General features: G+C 37.1%; 1 protein-coding gene across 1 annotated transcript in view; it reads right to left on the bottom strand.

The window, feature by feature from the left end:
- DNAH14 (dynein axonemal heavy chain 14) overlaps positions 1 to 26,915 on the bottom strand; it is a 440,851-nt gene that overhangs the window by 139,224 nt on the left and 274,712 nt on the right. The window contains exons 43-49 of the mRNA XM_055583763.1: positions 23,184 to 23,265; positions 17,974 to 18,203; positions 11,767 to 11,883; positions 4,674 to 4,832; positions 2,996 to 3,131; positions 1,383 to 1,444; positions 28 to 212 (exon numbers count right to left, since the gene is read on the bottom strand). Of these exons, the coding sequence (XP_055439738.1) occupies positions 28 to 212; positions 1,383 to 1,444; positions 2,996 to 3,131; positions 4,674 to 4,832; positions 11,767 to 11,883; positions 17,974 to 18,203; positions 23,184 to 23,265 (971 nt within the window). The remainder of the gene's footprint in view (positions 1 to 27; positions 213 to 1,382; positions 1,445 to 2,995; positions 3,132 to 4,673; positions 4,833 to 11,766; positions 11,884 to 17,973; positions 18,204 to 23,183; positions 23,266 to 26,915) is intronic.

The following is a 26,915-nucleotide window of genomic DNA, read 5'->3' as shown; positions in this document are numbered from 1 at the left end:
AGTCAACAGGTATGGGAGATGTTTTACCCTATTGTTTTTTGGTGCTCCAAGAGAATCTTTAGTTCTTCTTACTAACTTCTTAAGAATCATCTCCTTAGTTTTGGCAGCTGACGTATTGATGTTAAAATTTATTGCAGAGACTATAATTCCTTTATTACTATTTTTAAATGAACTTTCATCAGTTTTAACTTCTGCCTTTTTAGTAATCTTATCTATGATGCCACATATAGAAAAAGGTCAAGTTAGAATACTTTCAGAATATTTGTGCTTTACTAAGTTATTAAAAATATAAAAATCACATAATTTTACTCTACTATTGTCATTTTCAAGAAATTACTCTGAGGACATTTCAGTGAGAGAAAGAATACCAACTATAAAATGTTTCCAAGTGTTTCCTTACTTTTGTGTGGTTAAGAGTGTTTCTTTGCAGCCATAGTCAAATGGAACAGTATGAAACTCATGTGTGCTCAGTCGCTCAGTGTGTTCGACCCTTTGCAGCCCCATGGACTGTAGCCTGCCAGGTTCCTTTGTCCATGGGATTTCTCAGGCAAGAATACTGGAGTGAGTTGCCATTTCCTACTCTAAGGAATCTTCCTGCCCCAGGGATCGAGCCTGCATCTCCTACATTGGCGGGCAGATTCTTTACTACTGAGCCACCTGGGAAATCCATGAAAACTCACATAACCCTCTTTTTATTTATGCACAATGCACACATGTAACTTTCTCTGCTTTTAAAATATTTAGATTTCCAACATACTATATTTATAACAAAATTATACATGAAACGCTGAAAGCAGCATGTAGGCACTGAAATTAGGACACATTCCTTGAATGAGCATCATCTCGGAGGATTATTTGGGATGGATGATTATTTTGGTAAAAACAAAACCAAACAACTCTTCTGGCAGGAATTTGGGGGCCAGACCCCCTTTCCCATTCTATAGCTATCTCTGGACCACCCATCTTTTCCTCTTCAGAACAGAGCTGTTGCTCCCCACACTACTAAATCAGATTTTTAAGGCTGAGGCTCCTGAAGCTCGATTTGAGAACTGCTATAGAATCACAACTTTTCTACTGCAGTATTTCTAAAAGCATTAAAGAGCAGGATAGATAGATATTGCTTTCAGTTATTTCTAGACTTAGTCTGTTTCCATTGATGAGCCAGGATACTGGCTTTCTGGTAAGCAGTTTTAGTACCCCTCTACCGTAAGCATTCTTTCTAGCTTTCGAGTAGGGTAGAAGAGTTTGAGATGATAGAGGATGTTTCTCAGATTTTAAATTTTAAACTAACAATTGAAAATTTTATTCTGAGATATTTGACAGTATGAAATGACATGCATATGATTGAGATAGGAAGGTTTTAAAACTACTGTAATACATACCTAGACCTCCAGTTGCTGTCTTATGAGTTTCAGAAAGCAAGATGCTGATATTCTGTTTGAAGCTATTGGAATAAAATATTTTAAGGATTCAAAATTAGCTTATTTACCATAGTAGCCAATTGAACAAAATATAATGGAAGTATCAGGGTTTGGCTGATTTTACTCTTATTGCCTACTAGGAAACAACTATACACTTTTTCCTGTTCACACTTTGAAAGATAAAATTAGTTACCATTAGAATTGATATTCAAATTTAACAAAACATGGGCTTACTCTTAAACAACAAACTGAACAAATTCTTAAAATGCCAGGCTATAGGATATTTTCTACGGATGGTAAGCTATTAACTGTCTTGTCCCTTTATAAAATGCATTTTGCCTTATGGCTCACTCAACAAAAGGCCCATTCACCTTTATTTTGTCTTCAGGGGTTTCTTTTTTTTACATTATCTTTCTTTATGGTCACTTCAGTTTAAACACTGAACATATAGTAATATCAATTTTTTCAGACTCCATTATTTTTGATTATCATAATTCAGATAAGGAAAGATTCTTATTGTATTAAATGCTTCAAAAATTATTTCTCTGCTTTTTTAAGCCCTTATTTAGGTGTAGAAGGATACTATTAATATTCCAAAATCATCAGTGTGAGAAGTAGATGATGGTGGACTAAAAGTGACATTGAATAAAAAGAAGCAGAGGAATTCAGATGTATTTTGAAGACAGCACAGACTTGACTAATAGAAGACTGGCTATGCAGCAGAGGAAAATGGGGACACGGGTTGGGAGGAATGAGACAGGTTATCAGGGATGGGCAGGTGAGGCGAAAAGGGGGAATTCAAAGATGATCTGTAGGTTTCAGGCTTGAATAACTGGGTCTCATTTATTTCAGCGAGACACACTGGAGGAAGAACTGATTTGGAAGAGAAATCAAGAGTTATACTTTGGCTATGTTAATGTAGAGATGTTCAGGAGGTATCCAAGTATACATGTGACACAGGTCATTGGACATATAAGACTCATGATTAGAGGAAAGGTCCAATATGAATCTCTCCACAATTATAGTTTCTTATTCAATTCAAACAATGTTGGGCTTCTCTAGTATTTTAACAGACTCAGAATCAACTTAAAACACTTACAATCTTTATTTGCACAATTTAGATTTCTTTTTCATTCCTTTTTTTCCCTCAGGAAGAGACATACAGAATGACGAAGTTCTTTGTAAAGAATACTTTTTATATTTGATAAGAAGGAAATTTATTTTTAATGCAAAAAACAAAAACTAAAACCCCAGATATATGATACATCGTATTTGTTATGTTTTAGTTGCAATTTTCCAGGAAGGAAAATAGCTTGTAATTGTACTTTGTTATATAGAACAAACTGAGATCTTAAATTTAGTTTTTTATTTAAAATAAATGTAAGAAATTTTCACTTAAAGAAATTAATCTAGTTGTTAATACTCTGGAAAAGTAGAGATTTTCTTCTCACTTCTCTTTTGAATAATTCTGCATTTTCACATAACAGGTTTACTTCTTTAAACTATGGTACATTTATACATTAAGGCAAACTATGTTTTTACCGGACAAATCAAATTTAGAGTTTAATGCATACAACCTTGATTTTTTAATTTCATTATATAATAGGACTTCTCCTAAAATTGATCCATATTTCACATCAAATGCTCCTGAGCCCTCTAACTTTTCAAGCATTTGATTAATGGCAGCGGTTTTTCCAACTCCAAAGTCTCCTAAGGGAAAAAATATGTTAGGTTAGATTTATATACAAGAAAATGAGTAGATTCTAACATATTAAAATGAAACAATAACATGTAATATTTGAGACTTGCATGAAAACTGTATTTTTGCTCTTCCATTTAATAAATGTGGTTAAGAATGGGTAGAAAAAGGTAGTATGTAAACCTCTCAAAATCATTTGAATTATTTACATCTTTTAAAAAAGAAAAGATTAGGAATTAATCATTATCTTTTATTACAGCACAGCAGAACTACTACATGAAATTATTTTCCCCTGAAATTTTTTGCCAACCCAATCTGGGAGACAAATCTGATGACTAGTGATTTACTGCAACAGAACAGAAAATTATGATCCTATAATTTACCAAATATTAAGTAAAACTAAGAATTTCCTTTGACCAAACTGAAGGCAAGGTATGGATTATCTGAGAGTTCCAGCTTCATTTTGCCTGAATACTTTGAATACAGAACTGGGAAAGTGATACTATTGCCTTTGGTGAAAGGCAATACAACTTAGAAAAGATAACTGAATGGGTTGAAATAAATGTGAAGAAAGAGTAGAATCTGTATTTGAATTTCTCCTTTGATAACGGTAAAGGGTTGAAATATTTTAACAATGGGTTGAGGAATTATGTGTACATTTTTTTTTTTAATCAGGCAGTTTCTTTTTATTTTTGACTTGCATGTAGTTATGTGTGTGCTGCTGCTGCTGCTGCTAAGTCGCTACAGTCGTGTCCAACTCTGTGCGACCCCATAGACGGCAGCCTACCAGGCTCCCCGATCCCTGGGATTCTCCAGGCAAGAATACTGGAGTGGGTTGCCATTTCCTTCTCCAATGCATGAAAGTGAAAAGTGAAAGTGAAGTCACTCAGTCGTGTCCGACTCTTAGCGACCCCATGGACTGCAGCCTACCAGGCTCCTCCATCCGTGGGATTTTCCAGGCAAGAGTACTGGAGTGGGTTGCCATTGCCTTCTCCGAGTTATGTGTGTAAACTGAAGTAAATCAATCAATGATGCCAATGGCCCTCTAAGGACCTTAGCCCAGAGGCTATGTAGGTCATACTTATATTAATCCAATAGTTCTACTTCTGGAATTTGCCTTGAAGGTAATGAAAAGAGGAAAAAGATTTATAATGTTCTGTATTGGCAAACAGAGTTTCCCTGGTGGCTCAGCAATGAAGAATCCACCTGCAATGCAAGAGATGTGCGTTCGATCCCTGGGTAGGGAAGATCCCCTGGAGAAGGAAATGGCAACCCATTCCAATATTCTTGACTGGGAAATCCATGGACAGAGGAGCCTGGCAGACTACAGTATATGTGGTCGCAAAGAGTCAAACACAATTTAGAGACTAAACAGAAAAAACTGGCAAACCTGGGGAAATGGGCATTCATACACTGTTAGTAAGAATGTATACTGAAAGAGGTACTTAATCTTTTCAGGGCATATTTTTTCCCACTTGTAAAATAAAATGTTTGGACTACATAACGATTAAGCTCTTCCTAACTCTGAAATTATATTTAAAAATTTTTAATACCTGTGAGAAGTACTGGGCAGGAATTCTTTAAAAGAAGGCTTACAAGAAAAGAAAGGCATGTTGTGTCTCTGGTAGCAATATAATTAATGCTCTCTCCACATTCTGTTATCTTCAAGAGGTTTTCACTGGATCCTTGAGGATCCGCTAGTATTGAAGTTCCTGTTAAAATTTTTTAAAGTTTTAAATGACCTACAAATAAATGTTAATTTCATCTTTTAGATACTAAATACTTTCTGGAAAAGTCTGTATATTATTAACCAATTTAAATATATACATATAAGCCACTATTTTTCCAAGTGCCTGGGCACCTCTGCTCAGAAAATTTCCCTTTCATTCATACTTTAGGCTGGTGAACTCACAACACACATTTCTAAGTCTGCCACATACAAACTCTGATTTTTCTACCACCAAACATACTCAAATGCCCTCATATGCAACATAAGTGTCTCCTCTACTTTCCCTCCAGTAAAAATGAAAGTAACTTTCCTGCCAAAGACTCCTGCAATCCTTTTTTTAAGAACACCACTTCTTTGGTAATCCTTCCCCCTCATCACTATCAGTCTCTCCTTTCTATTGGAATTTTCCATTGTATAAACATATATGTGCTAGTATCGCCAATCTTTTTAGTGATTTAACCATATGAAATTGATGTTTTTCTTAGTAAAAATCAGGTGAATATGGCCAATTTCATGTGAAATAAAATGCACACGCACACACATACACATGCCCCAAAGGAAACCAAATCTCTCTTGATCCCATAGCCTCCTATTACACAGCCAAAACTCTCAAAAGGGTTAAATACTACATAGCCTCACTTCCTCATCTTTCATTTTACTCCTTTTTAAATTAAAAATTAATACATTCACATGGTACACAATTCAAAACTATGGTATGCAAAGGTATGCATACATAGTCTCTTTCTCATACCTATGTCCTAGTTACCTAATTCCCAATATATGGAGACTGTTCTGCAATTTTTAAAAAGTGTAGTGTAATTTTAGAGATCCTTTTATAACCTTAAAGACTTTTTTCTGATTAGCATTGCATTTAATGAATGTATAATAAAATATTCATCAGTGGTCCAGTGATAGATATTTATGGTGTTTCCAATCTTTTGCTATTACAAATAAAGCTAAGTTTATGTCATTTTTGGACATATGTCCAAATAATTTCTTATAAGTAGAGTTGCTGGGTCACTATAAACTTAAATATGAGTTATAATTTCGATAGATATTGACAAATTGTCCTCTAATGTTTGAAAGTCTTTGAGGCCATGCCCCTTTGCCAAAAGTATCAAACTTTTTGATCCTCATCAATATTATAGGAGAAAAAAATGTATATCTAATTCTAGTTTATTTTGCATTTCTTTTGTTGTGAGTCAACTATATCTCAGAGCCATTTGTTTTTCTATGAACTATTTATTTATATTCTTTATCCATTTTTTTCATAGAAAATGGGCAACTGGTCTTTTATTTTGAACTGTAGAAGCTACTTATATATTAAAAAAATTAGCCTTTTGTAATACACGACTTAATGACTGAACAACAGGTTTGGTAAGCACATGATTTGCTTCCAAGATATAATAGGTAGCAGTTTTGCCAAGTGGTTAGCCATGGCATAACAGGGGTCATGAGCATTCAAGCAAGACTTCTACACTGAGTCTCTGCTCCCAACAACTGATTTTTAAGTTAGCGTCAGGTATCACGATTTTTTTCAAGTTACTGCCTTATTTATAGGAAAATCTGTATTAATTATGATACAAGGTCTGTCTGCTCTAGTAAGGATACAAATATAACAATGGTGTTTCAAAGGTGGAATTTTATTCTTCTCTTACAAAAAGTCCAGGGCTTATATGTAAGCACTACAGTATCAGGAACCCACACTTTGCTTCTTTCATCTTTTTTCCTGCCATTGTTAACATGCACTTCCCATATCTAGGTCCCAGATGGTTATTTTAGGTCCTGCCACCATATTTGCAACTCAAAAAACATTAATATTAATACATTCTTTTCTTTTTTAAATTGGAGGATAATTGCTTCACAATGTTGTCTTGATTTCTGCTGTAGAATGACACAAATCAGCCGTAAGTATATATATATATTCCCTCCCTCTTGAACCTCTCTCCCACTTCCCCCCATCTCACCCTTCTAGGTCGTCACTGGGAGCACTGGGCTGAGCTCCCTTTTACACATGATAATGTACATGTTTCAAGGCTATTTTCTCAATTCATCCCACCCTCTCCTTGTGCCATTGTCCACTTCTGTTTACATTTCATTGTCTAGAACTGGGTTACATGGCCACATTTAGCTACAAGGAAGGTTTAATCGGAAAACCAATTGACCACATGAATACTTTATTCACAGAGAGACAGGAAAGCATGGAGATGATTGACAAGAAGCAGTTTACGCCACACAGGGTATTAACGTAAGAGGAATATGGAAAGAAAAGTAGGATCAACTTAGCATAATAGTCCCAAATTGTCTAATATTACTAATTAACTTTACCACCATCAAAGTCCTATTATTCCATCTTGTTATTGAAGAAGGAAACATAATATGTTTTCCTATATCCCCACTCAGGATTCACTGGAAATTGTTTTATTAATAAAAGTGAGTAAGTATTTATTGAATATTAACGAATGTTGAGCTTCAGAATACATCCTTGGTGACCACAGATTTATTGTTGCAGTTGCTAAGTCATGTCCGACTGTTTGCAACCCCTGGGACTACAGCGCACCAGGCTTCCCTGTCCTTCACTATCTCCTGGAGTTTGCTCAAACTCATGCCCATTGTATTAATGATGCCATCCAGCCATCTCATCCTCTGTTGCCCCCGTCTCCTCCTGGCCTTCAATCTTTCTCAGCATCAGAGTCTTTTCCAATGAGTTGGTTCTTCGCATCAGGTGGCCAAAGTATTGGAGCTTCACTTTCAGCAACAGTCTTTCCAATGAATATTCAGGGTTGATTTCCTTTAGTATTCACTGGTTTGATCTCCTTGTTGTGCAAGGGACTCTCAAGAGTCTTCTTCAGCACGACAGTTCAAAAGCATCAATTCTTGTGCCCAACCTTCTTTATGGTCTAACTCTCACATCCATACATGATTACTGGAAAACCCATAGCTTTGACTATATGGACCTTTGTTGGCAAAGTGATGTCTCTGCTTTTTAGTATGCTCTCTTGGTTTGTCATAGCTTTCCTTTCAAGGAGTAAGCGACTTTTAATTTCATGGCTGCAATCACCATCTGCAGTGATTTGGGAGCCCAAGAAAATAAAATCTGTCACTGTTTCCAATTTTTCCCCTTTTATTTGTCATGAAGTGGTGAGACTGGAAGCCATGATCTTAGTTTTTTGAATGTTGAGTTTTAAGCCAGCTTTTTCACTCTCCTCTTTCACCCTCATCAAGAGACTCTTTAGTTCCTCTTCACTTTCTGCCATTAGAATGGCATCATCTGCATATCTGAGATTGTTCATATTTCTCCTGGCAATGTTGATTCCAACTTGTGATTCATCCAGCCTGGCATTTTGCACGATGTACTCTGCATATAAGTTAAATAAGCAGAGTGACAATATACAGCCTTGATGTACTCCTTTGCCAATTTGGAACCAGTCGGTTGCTTCACGTCCAGTTCTAATTGTTGCTTCTTGACCTGAATACAGATTTCTCAGGAGGCAGGTAAGGTGGTCTGGTGGTAAGAGATTCCCATCTCTTTCAAAATTTTCCACAGTTTTTTGTGATCCACACAGTCAAAGGCTTTAGCATAGTCAATGAAGCAGAAGTACATGTTTTTCTGGAATTCGTTTGCTTTCGCTGAGATCCCGCAAATGTTGGCAATTTGATCTCTTGTTCCTCTGCTTTTTTAAAATCCAGCTTGTACAGCTGAAAGTTCTTGGTTCACACACTACTGAGGCCTGGATTGAAGTACTTGAGACTTATCTTGCTAGCATGTGAAATTAGTGCAGTTGTACGGGTTTGAACATTCTTTGGCATTGCCCTTCTTTGGGATTGGAATGAAAACTGACCTTTTCCAGTCTTGTGGCCATTGCTGAATTTCCAAAATTTGCTGACATATTGAGTGCAACACTTTAACAGCATCATCTTTTAGGATTTTAAATAGCTTAGCTGGAATTCTGTCACCTCCACTAGCTTTGTGTGTAGTAATGCTTCCTAAGGCCCACTTGACTTCATACTCCAGGATGTTTGGCTCTAGGTGAGTGACCACACCATCGTGGTTATCTGGATCATTAAGACCTTTTTTTTGGTATAGTTTTTCTGTATATTCTTGCCACTTCTTCACAATCTCTTCTGCTTCTGTGAGGTCCTTGATGTTTCTGTCCTTTCTTGTGCCCATCCTTGCATGAAATGTTCCCTTGGTATCTATAACTTTCTTGAAGAGATCTCTATTCTTTCCCATTATATCATTCCTGTTCTATTGTTTTCCTTTATTTCTTTGCATTGTTCACATAAGAAGGCCTTCTTGTCTCTCCTTGCTATTCTCTGGAAGTCTGCACTCAGCTAGGTACACCTTTTCCTTTTTCCCTTGTTTTTTGCTTCTCTTCTTTCCTCTGCTATTGTAAGGCCTCCTCAGACAAACACTTTGCTTTCTTGAATTTCTTTTTCTTTAGGATGGCTTTGGTCACCACCTCCTGTGCAATGTTATGAACCTCTGTTCATAGATCTTCAGGCACTCTGTCTACCTAATCTAATCCCTTGAATCTATTCATCTCCTCCACTGTATAAACGTAACGGATTTGATTTAGGTCATATATGAGTGACTTAGTGGTTTCCCCTACTTTCTTCAATTTAAGTCTGAATATGGAATGAGGAGTTCATAATCTGAGCCACAGTCAGCTCCAGGTCTTATTTGTGCTGACTGTATAGAGCTTCTCTATCTTTAGCTGCAAAGAATATAATCAGTATGATTATTGTCATCTCTCACATTGTTGAAAAGTGTTTGCTATGACCAGTGTGTTCTCTTCACAAAACTCTGTTAGCCTTTGCCCTGCTTCATTTTGAACTCCAAGGCCAAACTTGCCTGTTACTCCAGGTATCTCTTGACTTCCTATTTTTGCATTCCAATCCCCTATGATGAAAAGGACATCTATTTTTGGTGTTAGTTCTAGAAGGTCTTGAAGGAATGGTAAACCACTCCAGCATTCTTGCCTTGAGAACATCATAATCAGTATGAAAAGACTACAGATTAGGGGTACTCTTTTCAAACAAAAAATGCTTTAGGGAAAAAAACTTTAATCATAAAACGTAATTTTTGAAGTGTGATGCTCAAACAATCTTTTATACTATGGGTTACCATGGGAAAAATGATATCAATATCTTTAAATGTTATGAATTAATGATGTTAAATTAAATAGTCTTTTATTTTAGATTAAAATTGATGCATGATATGATTTAATTTATACATAATAAACTGATCCTATATCATATTTTAATACATAATTGTACCTATACTTTCATGTATATATATTTGTTGTTATTGTTGTTATTCAGGTGCTAAGTTATGTCCGAGTCTTTGCCACCTCATGGACTGCAGCATGCCAGGCTCCCCTTTCCTTCAATATCTCCTAGAATTTGCTCAGATTCATGTCCATTGAGTTGGTGAAACTATCTAATAATCTCATCCTCTGCTGCCCCCTTTTCCTTTTGCCTTCAATCTTCCCCAGCATCAAGGTCTTTTCCAATGAGTAGGCTCTTTGCATTAGATGGCCAAAGTATTGGAGCTCCAGCTTCAACATCTGTCCTTCCAGAGCAAAATTAAGAGTTTAAAAAGGGAGATGGTAAAGCTTCTCTGAAGGGAGAAGTCTTGGAACTTCTGTCCATTGTCTTCATGTACTTGGAGTGCACCCCTTGCCACCAAGATCTGCAGTGACCTCTCTGCAAGAACCAAATCAAGCTGCTCTTCATTCAACAGATTGGATCCAATTGCATATGGGTTTACAGTGCTCCTGACCCTGGAACTTGTTATCTTCCCACAGACCAGAGTAGCCTGGTCTGACACCAGGACTTCTGATTTGCATTATATAGTGGTGAATCAAAAGTGATACAGTGGTACTAAGATTACTGTTATGAGTTTGGGTTTGAAAACTTGGAGAGTTAAGAGTTTCTCCTAAACCCTTGCCTACAATTAGTGTAAGCTGGGGCCAGAGGAAGCAATGTCTTAGATTTGGAGAAAACACCTCTATAGTTTCCTGTAAGGGTGGAATGGTACACTAAGACACCGAGTTATGTGCATTGATAGTTCATTTTTTTTCATGCTGAAAACTAAGGATAAAAATGACCAATATTAGCATTACCATATGATACACAATTTGGGGTTTCAAATAACTGTAATACTGTGGTAAATATTGTACACTAGAATCTTGTTATTTCCAATGAAATTAATTTAGATTTAGAATTTTCTGGATGCTTCATGTTTCTGAGATTTTTAGTTGTTTTCTGTCAAAAACTCTTATAACTAAATTTTGAAACTCTCTATGAGAGAAACCTCATCTCAAAGTAATTAAATTCAATTTGCATTCATTGAATCTTTTATATTTGCAAGAAATCTACATGAAGCATATTAGTCCATATTAAGCTCCTGCCTCAATTTCAACTAAATTCTCGAAGTACAACAATTTTCTGTTATCTTTTTCTTCTATACACAGAAGAAAATTGAGAATAAAAATGATTTAGCACATATGCATATTTGTCCAACTATGATCATTTATTTTTAATTAGCAAGTTCCTTTACAATCAAGTTGCTACATATATGTTTTACTTGTTTCAGAAGAGGTCCTTTACCTTTTTTCCTTTCAATAATCATGCTAATTAAAATATTGAGCACTTCCACTAGCAAGATTTTTAGTTAACTAAAATTTAAAAATGTACAATGGTCTCAATCAAATACTAATATGTTAAACTTTCTCAGAAAGCAATATTCAAAGGTTATTTTTTAAAGACTATTTTGTAAACAGATCCAAATGAGTTCCTGAACAGACTTGGAATACATCAGTCCTCAAAGTTGCTGATATAACCACTTTTATATATAAAATAATATCAATAATTTATAGAAATTAGAGCATGACTCTTAAAATAATTCTTACCTCTTTGTACTAGTGTCTGAATATTAGGAAGTAATTCTGACCATGGTATAAATTCACATTGCTGTATATCCACAAAATACCCAAAAATAGAATGTTCACCATTTGGAAGGTTGATACCTACATTTGAAAATGATAAATAAATAAATAGTCTCATTCATGGAATATTTAACTAAGAATATGATCTCTATCTGAGAGGTGTGATTGTTTGATCAGAAATAATAATTCCTCATTAAAGGTATAACCAAACACATAAAACAGGCCTATCATTTTTCCTTCTAATCTTTAATTGTATAAAAGCAAAGCTTTATTATCTCTGACTTATTTTGGATCCAGAAAGTAAGATGAATCATTCATTATCTGATATTGTTTGAAATCTTACCCAGAAGTTCTGATTATTATCATGTACTGTATATTATTCAGTTCAGTTCAGTTCAGCCACTCAGTCATGTCCAACTCTTTGCAACTCCATGGACTGCAGCATGCCAGGCCTCCCTGTCCATCACCAACTTCCAGAGTTTACTCAAACACATGTCCATTGAGTTGGTGATGCCATCCACCATCATCCTCTGTCATTCCCTCCTGCCTTCAATCTTTCCCAGCATCACGGTCTTTTCAAATGAGTCGGTTCTTCACAACAGGTGGCCAAAGTGTTGGAATTTCAGCTTCACCATCACTCCTTCCAATGAATATTCAGGACTGATTTCCTTTAGGATGGACTGGTTGGATCTCCTTGCAGTCCAAGTGACTCTCAAGAGTGTTCCCCAGCACCACAATTTGAAAGGATCAATTCTTCGGTGCACAGCTTTCTTCACAGTCCAACTCTCACATCCATACATGACTACTGGAGAAACAATAGCTTTGACTAGACGGACCTTTGTTGGCAAAGTAATATCTCTACTTTTTAATATGCTGTCTAGGTTGGTCATAACTTTTCTTCCAAGGAGCAAGCGTCTTTTAATTTCATGGCTGAAGTCACCATCTGCAGTGATTTTGCTGCTAAGTCGCTTCAGTCGTGTCCGACTCTGTGCAACCCCAGAGACGGCAGCCCACCAGGCTCCCCCGTCCCTGGGACTCTCCAGGCAAGAACACTGGAGTGGGTTGCCATTTCCTTCTCCAATGCATGAAAGTGAAAAGTGAAAGTGAATTCACTCAGTCGTGTCCGACTCCTAGCGACCCCATGGACCGCAGCCCACCAGGCCCCTCTGTCCATGGGATTTTCCAGTCAAGAGTACTGGAGTGGGTTGCCATTGCCTTCTCCGCCCCCCAAAATAAAGTCTCTCACTGTTTCCATTGTTTCCCCATCTATTTGCCATGAAATGATGAGATCAATTGCCATGATCTTAGTTTTCTGAATGTTGAGTTTTAAGCCAACTTTTTCACTCTCCTCCTTCACTTTCATCAAGAGGCTCTTTAATTCTTCTTCACTTTCTGCCATTAGAATGGTATCGTCTGCATATCTGAGATTGTTCATATTCTTCCTGGCAATCCTGATTCCAGCTTGTGCTTCATCCAGTCCAGCATGTCTCATGATGTACTCTGCATATAAGTTAAATAAGCAGGGTGACAATATACAGCCTTGACGTACTCCTTTCCCGATTTGGAACCAGTTGGTTGTTTCATATCCAGTTTTAACTGTTGCTTCTTGACCTGCATACAGATTTATCAGGAGGTATTCCCATCTGGTATTCCCATCTCTTTCAGAATTTTCCACAGTTTGTTGTGATCCACAAGGCTTTGGCATAGTAGAAAAACAGAAGTTTTAGAGATGTTTTAAAGATGTTTTTCTGGAACTCTCTTGTTTTTTTGATGATCCACTGGATGTTGGCAATTTGATCTCTGGTTCCTCTGCTTTTTCTAAAACAAGCTTGAACATCTGGAAGTTCACAGTTTACGTATTGTTGAAGCCTGGCTTGGAGAATTTTGAGCATTACTTTGCCAGCGTGTGAGATGAGTACAACAGTGCGGTAGTTTGAGCATTCTTTGGCATTGCCTTTCTTTGGGACTGGGATGAAAACTGACCTTTTCCAGTCCTGTGGCCACTGCTGAGTTTTCCAAATGTGCTGGCATATTGAGTGCAACACTTTCACAGCATCATCTTTCAGGATTTGAAATAGCTCAACCAGAATTCCATCACCTCCACTAGTTTTGTTCATAGTGATGCTTCCTAAGGCCCACTTGACTTCGCATTCCAGTATGTCTGGCTCTAGGTGAGTGATCACACCACTGTGGTTATCAGGGGTCATTGCTGGCAAATAATTGTTCATAGTTTTCCCTTATGGTTTTTTTTTTGTTGTCAGTTGTTATTTCTCCTCTGTAATTTCTTATTTTGTTTATTTGGGCCCTGTGTCTTTTATTCTTGGTGAGATTGGCCAGAGGTTTACTGATTTTTGTTTACTCTTTCAAAGAACCAGCTTTTGGTTTGGGGGCTGTTTTATTATTGTTTTTCTAATCTCCATTTTATTCATTTACTCTCTGATTTTTATTTCCTTCTTTCTGCTGACATTAGATTTTGTTTGTTATTTTTTCTAATTATTTTAGATGATAGGTTAGTTTGTTTGAGATTTTTCTTGTTTTTTTGAGGAAGACCTATATCACTATGCATCTTCCTCTATGAACTGCTTTTGCTGAACCCAACACGTTTTTTATAGCAGTGTTTTCATTACCATTTGCCTCAAGGTATTTTTTAATTTCCTCTATGATTTCATCATAGATCCATTGGCTTTGTAGTAGCATATTGTTTTGCCTCAATGTAATCATTCTTTTGCTCATTTTTCCTTGTGTGATTAATTTCTAATATTTTATTGATATGTGGTCAGAAAATATGCTTGAAATAATTTTTATCCTCTTAAATTTGCTGAGGCTTGTTTTGTGTCCAAGTCAATGGCACCCCACTCCAGTACACTTGCCTGGAAAATCCCATGGACGGAGGAGCCCGGTGGGCCGCAGTCCATGGGGTCGCTAGGAGTCAGACATGACTGAGTGACTTCACTTTCACTTTTCACTTTCATGCATTGGAGAAGGAAATGGCAACCCACTCCAGTGTTCTTGCCTGGAGAATCCCAGGGACGGGGGTGCCTGGTGGGCTGCCATCTCTGGGGTCGCACAGAGTTGGACACGACTGAAGCAACTTAGCAGCAGCAGCATATGGTCACTCCTAGAGAATGTTCCATGTGTACTTGAAAAGAATATGTATTTTGGTTTTTCTGCATGTAATGTCCTGAGAATATCAATTAAGTCTAACTGTTTTATTTTATCATTTATTATCTCCATTGCTTTACTGATTTTCTGTTTGGAAGATCTCTGTCCACTGGCATGACAGGGCATTAATTTCTCCTCCTATTATTGTATTTCTGTCAGTTTCTCCCTTTATTTCTGCTAATGCTTATTTGATTTTTGTGGGTGCTCCTATTTGGGGTGCATATATGATAATGACTGTAATATTCTCTTCTTGTATTGATTGTTTATTATATAATGTCCTTCTTTATCTTTATGGCCTTTTTTAAAAAGTTTATTTTGTCTTATATGAATATTGCTATCCCTGCTTGACATTTAAGTTTTCATGAAATATACTTTTTCATTCCATCATGTTCAATCTATGTGTGTCCTTTGCCCTAATGTGGGTTTCTTATATCTGTATATCTGTTTCCTTCTTCAGATTTGGAAAGTTTTCAGCCATAATCTCTTTTTTAAAGTAATTTTATACTTTTTAAAAAAGAAATTTATTTTTAAGTGATTGGTGATTGGTTTACAACATTGGTTTGATTTCTGCCATACATCAACATGAATTAAAATAGGTGTACATACGTCCCCTCCCTCTTGACTCTCCCTCCCAACTTCTGTCAGTCATAATTCTTTCAAATACATTTTTTATTCCCTTTTCTCTTTTTCATCCTTCTGGTATTCCTTCTATGTATAGATTGGAATGCATTATATTATTCAATAGGTCTCATACATTGCTTTAATTTCTTGTTCGTTTGTCTTCCCTTTGCTCTTCTGACTAAGTGATTTCCATTATTTTATCTCCCAGGTCACTTTTTCATTCTTCTGCTTTGTACAGTTTGCCATCATTGCCTTTAGGTCAGCTTTTATATTAGAAAATCAGTTTCCAAATTTTAATTGGCTTCTGTTTGTAAAGCATCACTACGAACAAAGCTAGTGGAGGTGATGGAATTCCAGTTGAGCTATTTCAAATCCTGAAAAATGATGCTGTGAAAGTGCTGCACTCAATATGCCAGCACATTTGGAAAACTCAGCAGTGGCCACAGGACTGGAAAAGGTGAGTTTTCATTCCAATCCCAAAGAAAGGCAATGCCAAAGAATGCTCAAACTACTGCACAATTGCACTCATCTCACACACTAGTAAAGTAATGCTCAAAATTCTCCAAGCCAGGCTTCAGCAATACGTGAACTGTGAACTTCCTGATGTTCAAGCTGGTTTTAGAAAAGGCAGAGGAACCAGAGACCAAATTGCCAACATCCGCTGGATCATGGAAAAAGAAAGAGAGTTCCAGAAAAACATCTATTTCTGCTTTATTGACTATGCCAAAGCCTTTGACTGTGTGGATCACAATAAACTGTGGAAAATTCTGAAAGAGATGGGAATACCAGACCACCTGACCTGCCTCTTGAGAAGTGTGTATGCAGGTCAGGAAGCAACAGTTAGAACTGGACATGGAACAACAGACTGGTTCCAAATAGGAAAAGGAGTACGTCAAGGCTGTATATTGTCACCCTGCTTATTTAACTTATATGCACAATACATCATGAGAAATGCTGGGCTAGAAGAAGCACAAGCTGGAATCAAGATTGCTGGGAGAAATATCAATAACCTGAGATATGCAGATGACACCACCCTTATGGCAGAAAGTGAAGAGGAACTCAAAAGCCTCTTGATAAAAGTGAAAGAGGAGAGTGAAAAAGATGGCTCTAAGCTCAACATTCAGAAAACGAAGATCATGGCATCTGGTCCCATCACTTCATGGGAAATAGATGGGGAAACAGTGGAAACAGTGCCAGACTTTATTTTGGGGGGCTCCAAAATCACTGCAGATGGTGACTGCAGCCATGAAATCAAAAGACGCTTACTCCTTGGAAGGAAAGTTATGACCAACCTAGATAGCATATTCAAAAGCAGAGACATTACTTTGCCAACAAAGGTTCGTCTAGTCAAGGCTATGGTTTTTCCTGTGGTCATGTATGGATATGAGAGTTGGACTATGAAGAAGGCTGAGCACCAAAGAATTGATGCTTTTGAACTGTGGTGTTGGAAAAGACTCTTGAGAGTCCCTTGGACTGCAAGGAGATCCAACCAGTCCATTCTGAAGGAGATTAGCCCTGGGATTTCTTTGGAAGGAATGATGCTAAAGCTGAAACTCCAGTACTTTGGCCACCTCATACGAAGAGTTGACTCATTGGAAAAGACTCTGATGCTGGGAGGGATTGGGGGCAGGAGGAGAAGGGGACGACAGAGGATGAGATGGCTGGATGGCATCACTGACTCTATGGACTTGAGTCTGAGTGAACTCCGGGAGTTGGTGATGGACAGGGAGGCCTGGCGTGCTGCGATTCATGGGGTCGCAAAGAGTAGGACACGACTGAGCAACTGAACTCAACTGACAGTAATCTGCATTTCTACTAATAACCTTTCTTAACTCCTTCAGTATTTTCATTACTCCTTTTTAAACTCGTGATTTGGTAGACTGCAAATACGTGTTTCATTGTTTGTTCTTTCAGAGGAATTATCTTGATCTTTTAATTAGGAGTGGTTCCTCTGCTTCTTCATTCCACTTGTATTTCTCTGACTCTATGAGTTTAGGAGAAATAGTTATGTACTGTGGTCTTAAAGGGCTGTTTTTAATGTGCGAGTGTCCCCATGTAGGCTCCATGAGTCTAGTCATTTTTGTTAAAGGCTGTTTTAGTATGGATGTCTGCCTTTTCTTTCTTCGGTGTATGCTGAGCATTACCCCCTTGATAGGGGTTGTGACTGGTGCTGGGATGGCAGAGCCCACACTGGATGTCGAGCGGGGCCTCCTCCTTGTTGTGCGGTTGTCACAGTCCTATTAGGATGTTAGCGTGTACTTATTTAACCCTCTTTTACCACTAATCTTCACATTTAAATAGATGAGCTAAATAAATATAAATCCAATGATGAGTTTCAAATTAACATTTTGAAGTATGCATAATTATGACTTTTCCCTTAGAACTTACCTATTTGTGTATTGCCTTCAAATAATACATGAACAAGGTTGTCAAAATCATAGGTTACTTTTGAAGGTGAATCAGGTTCAGAACTTGGATAAAATATTATGTCATCTTCATGTTCATCTTCACGTTGTAAAGTTCCTCCAAATGCCCAAGTAAATGCAAACACAAAAAGCTTTTGAATTGTTTTTTTTAATTGAATAGGATTTTTTGCCATGTACCGTGCATTTTCATCCCTGTGGTAGGCAGATGTGGAATGGTGAAGATTAAAGTTTTTAGAAAGCAGTCTAGCAATTTATCGCATTATCACATCAAAATTTTGTTACTAAAATTTTTTATAGTTAAGTATTAACATGGAAGTTTTAGAGTTAATGTATAATTTACCTTTGGTAAGTCATGTAAATTATACACTGATACTATTTTTATTTTTAAAGTACCATATATGTAAAAGATTTGTAGTCAAACTTTATTTCAGGTAATGATGTTCACTTTTATGTTAGGTCAATTTGTTACTTAAGAGTTCATCTGTCTCTTGGGAGAGAATCTGCTAAGTCTCCATTTAATGTAGAAAGACATAAGTGAATAGTCATCCACTCTGTACTCTTCTCAAACAAGTCATATAGGTTGATTGAAATCAAATCGGCTAAAAGCGGGCAGTGTGAATCTGGGGAGAGTCTTCTTCAGTCTGGGTCAACTCAGGTTATCTTGGGCTGTGGGACTCTCAAATAACATAGTGATAGCACCGATGATGATGGGGCTAACCAAAAGATCTGGGCCTGATTTCAGGATATTTTGAATGGTTCAAGATTTAGTTTTCATAAAATTACTTGTAAATTATGAAAATCCTAAAAATGTATCACCGAAGTTTATTGGCAATTGTTAATGTATAATGCATGTATATAATCCTATTTGACATTTCTCCTCACATGTAAGAGATTGTTCAGCAAATTTTTTTTTGAATTCCTACTATATCTCAGTTACTCTGAACAAAACAAATATGATCACTTATTTTGGAGACAGGAAAATGAATACCAAACCATGATATGTGTAAAGAATAAAGAGTCAAGCATACTGTGGAGAATATTAGTAGAGATAACTAATTTAGGGTTTGGGAGTCAGGGAAAACTTCTTTGAACAACTAACAGTTAAATTGAGACCTGAAAAATGAGTGCAATTTTGAAAAATGTAAGAGGAAGAACATTTTGAGAAGAAGACATACATGTGTGAAGACCATGAGGTGAAATGGTTACGACAAATTTGAAGAACTGAAAAACAAATCCAGTGTCTCTAAAGCATACCTAATTAGTTGAAAAGTTTAGGAGATAAGTCTGGAGATATAGGCAGGGGATTTTAAGCTGTGCCAAAACTTCTCCTTCCACTCTAAATGTAATGCAAAGTCATTAAATGGCCATAAAACAAAGGAACATTCTAATTTATGTTTTTAAAAAAATCAGACTCTTGCATATAAATACCAGGAGACACACACAAGAATAATAATCACAATAATATTTGTAAAAACCAAAAAATTGAAAAAACAACCTACGCTTTGCTGTTGTTGTTGCTATAGATGCTAAATTGTGTCTGACTCTTTGGACCCCAGGGATTGCAGCATGCCAGGCTCCCCTGTCCTCCACTACCAAAGTTTGCTCAGATTCATGCCCATTGGGTTGGTGATGCCATCTAACCATGTCATCTTTTGCTGCCCCCTTCTCTTTTTGCCTTCAATCTTTCCCATCTTTAGGGTCCTTTCCAATGAATAGGCCCTTCGCATTAGATGGCCAAAGTATTGAGGTTTCAGCTTCAGCACCAGTCATTCCAATGAATATTCTCGGGGTTGATTTCCTTCAGTATTGACTGGTTTGATCTCCTTGCAGATCAACAGACTCTCAAGAGTCTTTTCCAGCACCACTATTGAAAAGCATCAATTCTTTAGCACTCAGCCTTCTTTATGGTCCAACTCTAACATCCATACATGGCTACTGGAAAAATCATAGCTTTGACTATATGAATCTTTCCCAGCAAAGTGAAGTCTCTGTTTTTTAATATGCTATCTAGGTTTGTCATAGTTTTCCTTCCAAGGAGCAAACATATTTTAATTTCATGACTGCAGTCACTGATCTCAGTAATTTTGGAGCCCAAGAAAAGAAAACCTATCACCTCTTCCACTTTTTCCCCTTCTATTTGCCATGAAGTGATGGGACCAGATGCTGTGACTTTAGTTTTTTTAACATTGAGTTTTAAGCTGGCTTTTTCACTGTCCTCTTTCAGCCTCATCAAGAGACCCTAGTTCCTCTTCACTTTCTGCCATTAGAGTGGTATCATCTGCATATCTGAGGTGGTTCATATTTCTCACAGCAATCTTGATTCCAGCTGTGATTAATCCAGCCTGGCATTTCTCATAATGTACTCTGCATAGAATTTAAACAAGTAGGGTGACAATATACAGCCTTAACATACTCCTTTCCAAATTCAGAATCAGTCAGTTGCGCCATGTAATGTTCTAACTGTTGCTTCTTGACCTGCATACAGGTCTTTCAGGAGACAGGTAAGGTAGTCTGATATTCCCATCTCTTGAAGAATTTTCCACAATTTGTTGTGATCCACACAGTCAAACAGTTTAGCATAGTCAATGAAGCAGAAGTAGATGTTTTTCTGGAACTCCCTTGTTTTCTCTTTGATCCAATGAATGTTGACAATTTGATCCCTGGTTCCTCTGCCTTTTCTAAATCTACCTTGTACATCCAGAAGTTCTCAGTTCATGTACTGCTGAGGCCTAGCTTGAAGCATTTTGAGCGTAATCTTACTATCATGTGAAATGACTGCAATTGTTCAGTAGTTTGAACACTCTTCGGTATTATCTTTGGGATTGGAATGAAAACTGACCTTTTCCAGTCCTGTGGCCGTTGCTTAGTTTTTCAAATTTGCTGACACATTGACTGCAACACTTTAACAGCATTATCTTTTAGGATTTTAAATAGCTTAGCTGGAATTCTGTCACCTCCACTAGCTTTGTGTGTAGTAATGCTTCCTAAGGCCCACTTGACTTCACACTCCAGGATATCTGGTTCTAGGTGAGTGACCACACCATCATGGTTATCCAGGTCATTAAGAACTTTTTTTTGTGTAGTTCTGTATATTCTTGCTACCTCTTCTTAATCTCTTCTGCTTTTGTGAGGCCCTTACCATTTCTGTTCTGTATTCATTTCATCTTTCCTTGAAATGTTCCTTTGATATCTCCAATTTTCTTGAAGAGATCTCCAGTCTTTCCCATCCTATTGTCTTCCTCTATTTCTCTGCACTGTTCATTTCAGAAAGCCTTCTTACCTCTCCTTGATGTTCTCTGGAATTTTGCATTCAGTTGAGTATATCCTTCCCTTTCCCCTTTGCCTTTTCTTCTCTTGCCTTTTGCTTTCTCAACTATTTGTAAGCCTCCGTAGACAACCACTTTGTCTTCTTGCATTTCTTCTTCTTTTGGATGATTTTAGTCACTGCATCCTGTAAAATGTTATGAATCTCTATCTTTAGTTCTTTAGATACTCTGTCTACCAGATCTAATCTCCTGAATCTATTCATCACCTCCACTGTGTAATCATAAGGGATTTGATTAAGGTCAGAATGAATGGCCTAATTTAAGCCTGAATTTTGTAATAAGGAGCTGATGATTTGAGCCACAGCTGGCTCCAGGTCTTGTTTTTGCTGACTGTATAGACCATTGTCTTTAATAATTGTCTATAACGTCTTTAAAATGTTGTATAAACCATTCAACATCACAATAATCCAAGTCTATGGCCCAACCACTAACGCTGAAGCTTAAGATGACTGGTTCTATGAAGTCCTACAAGACCTTCTAGAACTAACACCAAAAAAAGGTGTTCCTTTCATCACAGAGGATTGGAATGCAAAAGTAGGAAGTCAAGAGATACCCCTGGAGTAACAGGCAAGTTTGGCCTTGAAGTAAAAAATGAGCTGGGCAAAGACTAACAGTTTTGTCAAGAGAACACACTGATCATAGCAACACCCTTTTCCAACAACACAAGAGACAATTACACATGGATGTCACCAAATAGTCAAAACCTATGCTTATGAATGGACAAATTGTGACATATTTTCACAAAGAAATATGCAGTGAAAATGAAGACCTTCTACATGTACAATGAATTAATCAGAGGGACATAACGTTGAACAAAAATGCAAGTCACAGAAGAACATAGTGATTCCACTAAAGTTAAAACGTGCAAAGTTGAAAAATATACTGCTTAGTAATATATTAACAAACATAAAATTCAGTATAGTAGTTATCTCAGATGATGGGATGGCATAAGGTTTAGATAGGTACACTAGGGAGCTTCAAAGATAAACCAGTACTTTTTAAAAATAACTCAGTGGTGTATATATGAATGTTTGTATATTATTATTTATATCTTACATATACTTTATAAATATCCTTTTATGGCTACTTTCTATTTAATAAAAATTAAAAATAATATATGGTTGTCATGTTGGATATGGACTAGAAAACTGGAAAAATTTAGGAGGTTATAGCAACAGTATAGGAAAGAAATAATAAACTTTTGGTCTAGGATGCTGATGATCAAGATGTAGATAAATGAAAGAATTTGAAGGCAGAATTGACAGGTAAAAACCATAGTTACAATGTTCTATCATTTAAAAGCAAATGTGGCATAAACGTCTCAGGATCTCATAATGAGATATAGGAAAGCCTCAATAGTAAAACCCTATCCTACAAAATGGCAGAATTGTGGGGTGAGCACAACTATATTGCTATAGTTTCTATAACTATAATTATTGAACATTTACTCTACACCAGCTACTACTCTAGATATCCGGTACATCACAGCATTATTCCAGTTTTATTTATAAATGAAAAAAATCAAAGATCAAAAATATTTAGTAACTTGTTCAACATTTCTCAGCTCATAAGGGCAGATTCATAAAATAAATTCACATCAACTTTATTCCACTCTCAAAAATGTAGTGTCTGGACAAACGTATTCATATTACTTAGATAACTTACCAAAATCTGGTGATCTTGTATTAGATATACAGAGACTCTAAATTAGAATAAAATAAATTTAATTGAATTTTGATATTAGGAAGTCACAGATTATTGGTTTATTGACAGATAATCCTGTTTCTATTAGAGTGTTTGGCACTTAGTAGTTAATAAAACATATCTTTGAATGAATGTAGCTGACCTGTTTTCCACATCTTTGAATTTGACAGAAACTTTTGAATGTGAAATTATCTCCTCAGATGAAATGTCCTTCAAATCTTCACCTTAAAAAAGAAAGAGAATTTTTCCACAATTAACAACAGACCTAAAATTTAGCTGGTTAATTAATGAGGTGTTATCTTTAACATGGGCTTCCCCCAGGGCTCAGCCATAAAGATCCACCTGCAATGCAGGAGCTGCAGGAGACACAAGTTTGATCCTTGGGTCAGGAAGATCCCCTGGAGGAGGGCAAGACAACCTACTCCAGTATTCTTGCCTGGAGAATCCCATGGACAGAGGAGCCTGTTGGGCTACAGTCCACAGGGTCGCAGAGAGTCGAACACGACTGACGTGACTTAGAACACACACATGCAACCTTGACCACTGTTTACTTTGTGAACTGTCATAGAACATCCTTATTTCACATCAGTATCTTAGACTTATCAGACCAACTAGTTATCTTATCCCATCAAAAGTATGTTACCTTTTCTAAGATGAGAGGAGCAGAGAATGTACCTGCAATTGTTGAATTGATTACTATTTATTTGAAGAACAAATCTGTATATATATGTTCCTCATTTTATTCTAGCAACTTTTTGTAAGTTTGATTATTCCAAAATAAAAACTTTAAAACATTCAGGTCACCACCATCAAGTATGGTGTGCATTACAAAGTAAATAATAAATGAGTTCTAATACATGAAGCATTAAAAAAAGAAAGCTGTATGTTTCAAAGAAAACTATATCAAAGTAAACATCACACAGGTACAGTTTTTAGTTGTCTCTTTTCTACTTTCCATTATTCATTTTTTTCTCAAGTCATCCATTTCACAGAGGAACACAGAGTGAATGATTACTCATTATTCCTTTAAGCTTTTTTTTCTTTTATAATATTTATCTTCTTTATATTAAAATAACATAGGGAACTTCTTGGAGAATGAACACAGAAAGATGCTGGAAGAGTGATGCTCTCAGAGAGAGATGGAAGCTTCCCACCCTCTTCCCCTGTGTTTTGCGCATTTCTCCCACTTGGCTGTTCCTGAGTTTTATCCACTGTAAGAAACAGGTGAATGGTGCTCTTGAGTGCCTTCTGTTAGTATCATTCACACGTGTTCTGGAGACACTTTCTTCAAAGGACCAGAAAGCATCCAGTTTAATCCCAGATTCATGGGGTTGTTGCAGATTACTGCTTGTCTCACTAAGACAAGAGGTAATCCTTCATCGAGTATGAACTGTCAATTCTCTGTGTCTATACTGTCAAGACTCGCAAGTATAAGATGGGATCCTTGTTTACTTCATAACCAGCAAGATAAGACATGTGGAACCTTCTCCATAGAAAGAAATTTAAAGGGAAATGGGTCATTTCAAAGGCTAAAAGTTATATTGTTTTTATCAGACTGTGGAAGACTCTACACTCACATTTGAAAAATTACTGTTTAAAACAGTACAAACTGATGAGGGGCTGGTGGGGTGAGAAGAGGGGGGAGCAGTGTGGAATTGTGGGAATATTCCTAGTCTGGAAGATAGAACTCATGGATTTTGAGCCCATGTGGAAAATTCTTAAAGAGATGGGAGTATCAAACTACCTTACTTGTCTCCTGAGAAACCTGTATGCAGGTCAAGAAGCAACAGTTAGAACCAGACATGGAACAATGGACTAGTTAAAAATTCAGAAAGGAGAATGACAAGGCTTATATTGTCACCTTGCTTATTTAACTTATATGCAGAGTACATCATGAGAAATGCCAGGCTGGATGAATCTCAAGCTAGAATCAAGATTGCCTGGAGAAATACCAATCTCAGATATGTAGGTGACACAACCCTAATAGCAGAAAGTGAAGAGGAACTAAAAAACCTACTGATGAAGGTGAAAGAGGAGAGTGAAAAAGTTGGCTTAAAACTCAACATTCAAAAAACTAAAATCATGGCATCTGGCCTCATCATTTCAAGGCAAATAGAAGGGGAAAAAGTGGAAACAGTGACAGATTTTATTTTTCTGGGTTCCAAAATCACTGTGGACGGTGACTGCAGCTGAAATTAAAAGACACTTGCTCCTTGGAAGAAAAGCTATGACAAACCTAGACAGGGTATTAAAAAGCAGACAGCACTCTGCTGACAAACACCTGTACAGGCAGAGTTATGGTTTTTCCAGTAGTCATGTACATTCGTGCGAGTTGGACCATAAAGAAGGCTGGGAGCCAAAGAATTGATGCTTTTGAACTGTGGTGCTGGAGAAGACTCCTGAGAGTCCCTTGGACAGCAAGAAGGTTAAACTAATTAATCCTAAAGGAAATTAACCCTGAATATTCATTGGAAGGCTGATGCTGATGATGAAGTTCAATACTTGGGCCACCTGATGTAAAGAGCTGACTCATGGAAAAGACCCTCATGCTTGGAAAGATTGAGGGCAGGAGAAGGGGTGACAAAGGATGAGATGATGGGCTGACATCACTGACTCAATGGACATGAGTTTGAGCAAACTCCAGGAGATAGTCAATGACAGAGAAGGTCGCAAAGAGTCAGACATGACTGAACAACTGAACAACAAATGTGCCAAAAATGTTCCTTTTTTCTTCCATCTTCAATATTAAAATGGTTACACACACAAAAAGGCTTAAAGATTTATATGATCTGAAGAGAAACCAGAGTATTAAATGGCTACACAAAAATTCACTAATTTTGATGTTTTTTTAAAATGCATGCTCTTATGACAGCTGTCACACAATCTAACAAAAACTTTTGAAATTAAGTTAAAAGATAATTAAGCACAGAAAAAACAGAACAAACTTTTTGGCCAATCCCCAAAATGTTTTTTACCTTTCTCCCTAGTCTAAGTTACTCAAGAAAATGGTTGCAGTTCCCTTTGGAGAAGGACTAGTAACTATTTTGTAACTACTTTCCATGACTGTGCAGAGGGTCCCAGCTTCTTCTATTCAGTGGGTTCTGTGCCTGAAAGCCATGTCAGGTTTGGAAATGAGCAAGGGATCATGACTTTTTAGCGAGGCAGCTACCCTCAGCCTTCTGATCATTCATCCTTGACTTCTTATAACACAAACTAATGGACCTCGTTTGTTGCCCATATATTTTGCTCCTAGAGATACTATATTATAATAACCATCTTAGTAACTCTTTGAGAATCATCGCTGGTCCTTTGCCTACTGCTGCTTCTAGTTATGCTGTGGTTTGCTAGCTGGCAAAGGGAAGAACAATAGCCCATTCAGAACCACGAGGAGAAGGGGAAAGAGAAAACCTAAATATTCGTCTCCATTTTGTCTCCCACTCATGGTAGTATTCAGTTCTCTTCTGTTCAGGGTTTCTGTTTTCCCTCACAGGAACCTTAGCCATCTTGTCTCCCCAGGGATTTCTCACAATTTCTTTAATTCAATAGATCCTAACTGGGTTGGGGTTTTTTTTGCTAATTTGCCATCTCACCGGGAACCAAATATGGCTTTTCTGGTGGCTCAGCTGGTTAAGAATCTGCCTGCAATGTGGGAGACCTGGGTTCAATCCCTGGGTGGGGAAAGCCCCTAGGAGAAGGAAAAGGACCCACTCCAGTATTCTGGCCTGGAGAATTCCATGGACTGTATAGTCCATTGGGTTGCAAAGAGTCAGACATGAATGAATGACTTTCTCAGGAACCAGACAGAACCAGTGTTTGAATGTAGGCATTCTGACTCCAGAGACCATGCCTTTAGCCATAATGCTGTACAGTTTTA

The sequence above is a fragment of the Bubalus kerabau genome, chromosome 5 (genome assembly GCF_029407905.1).
Source record: "Bubalus kerabau isolate K-KA32 ecotype Philippines breed swamp buffalo chromosome 5, PCC_UOA_SB_1v2, whole genome shotgun sequence".
NCBI classification, from domain to species: Eukaryota; Metazoa; Chordata; class Mammalia; order Artiodactyla; family Bovidae; genus Bubalus; species Bubalus kerabau.
This window is presented reverse-complemented; position numbering and strand designations above follow the sequence as displayed.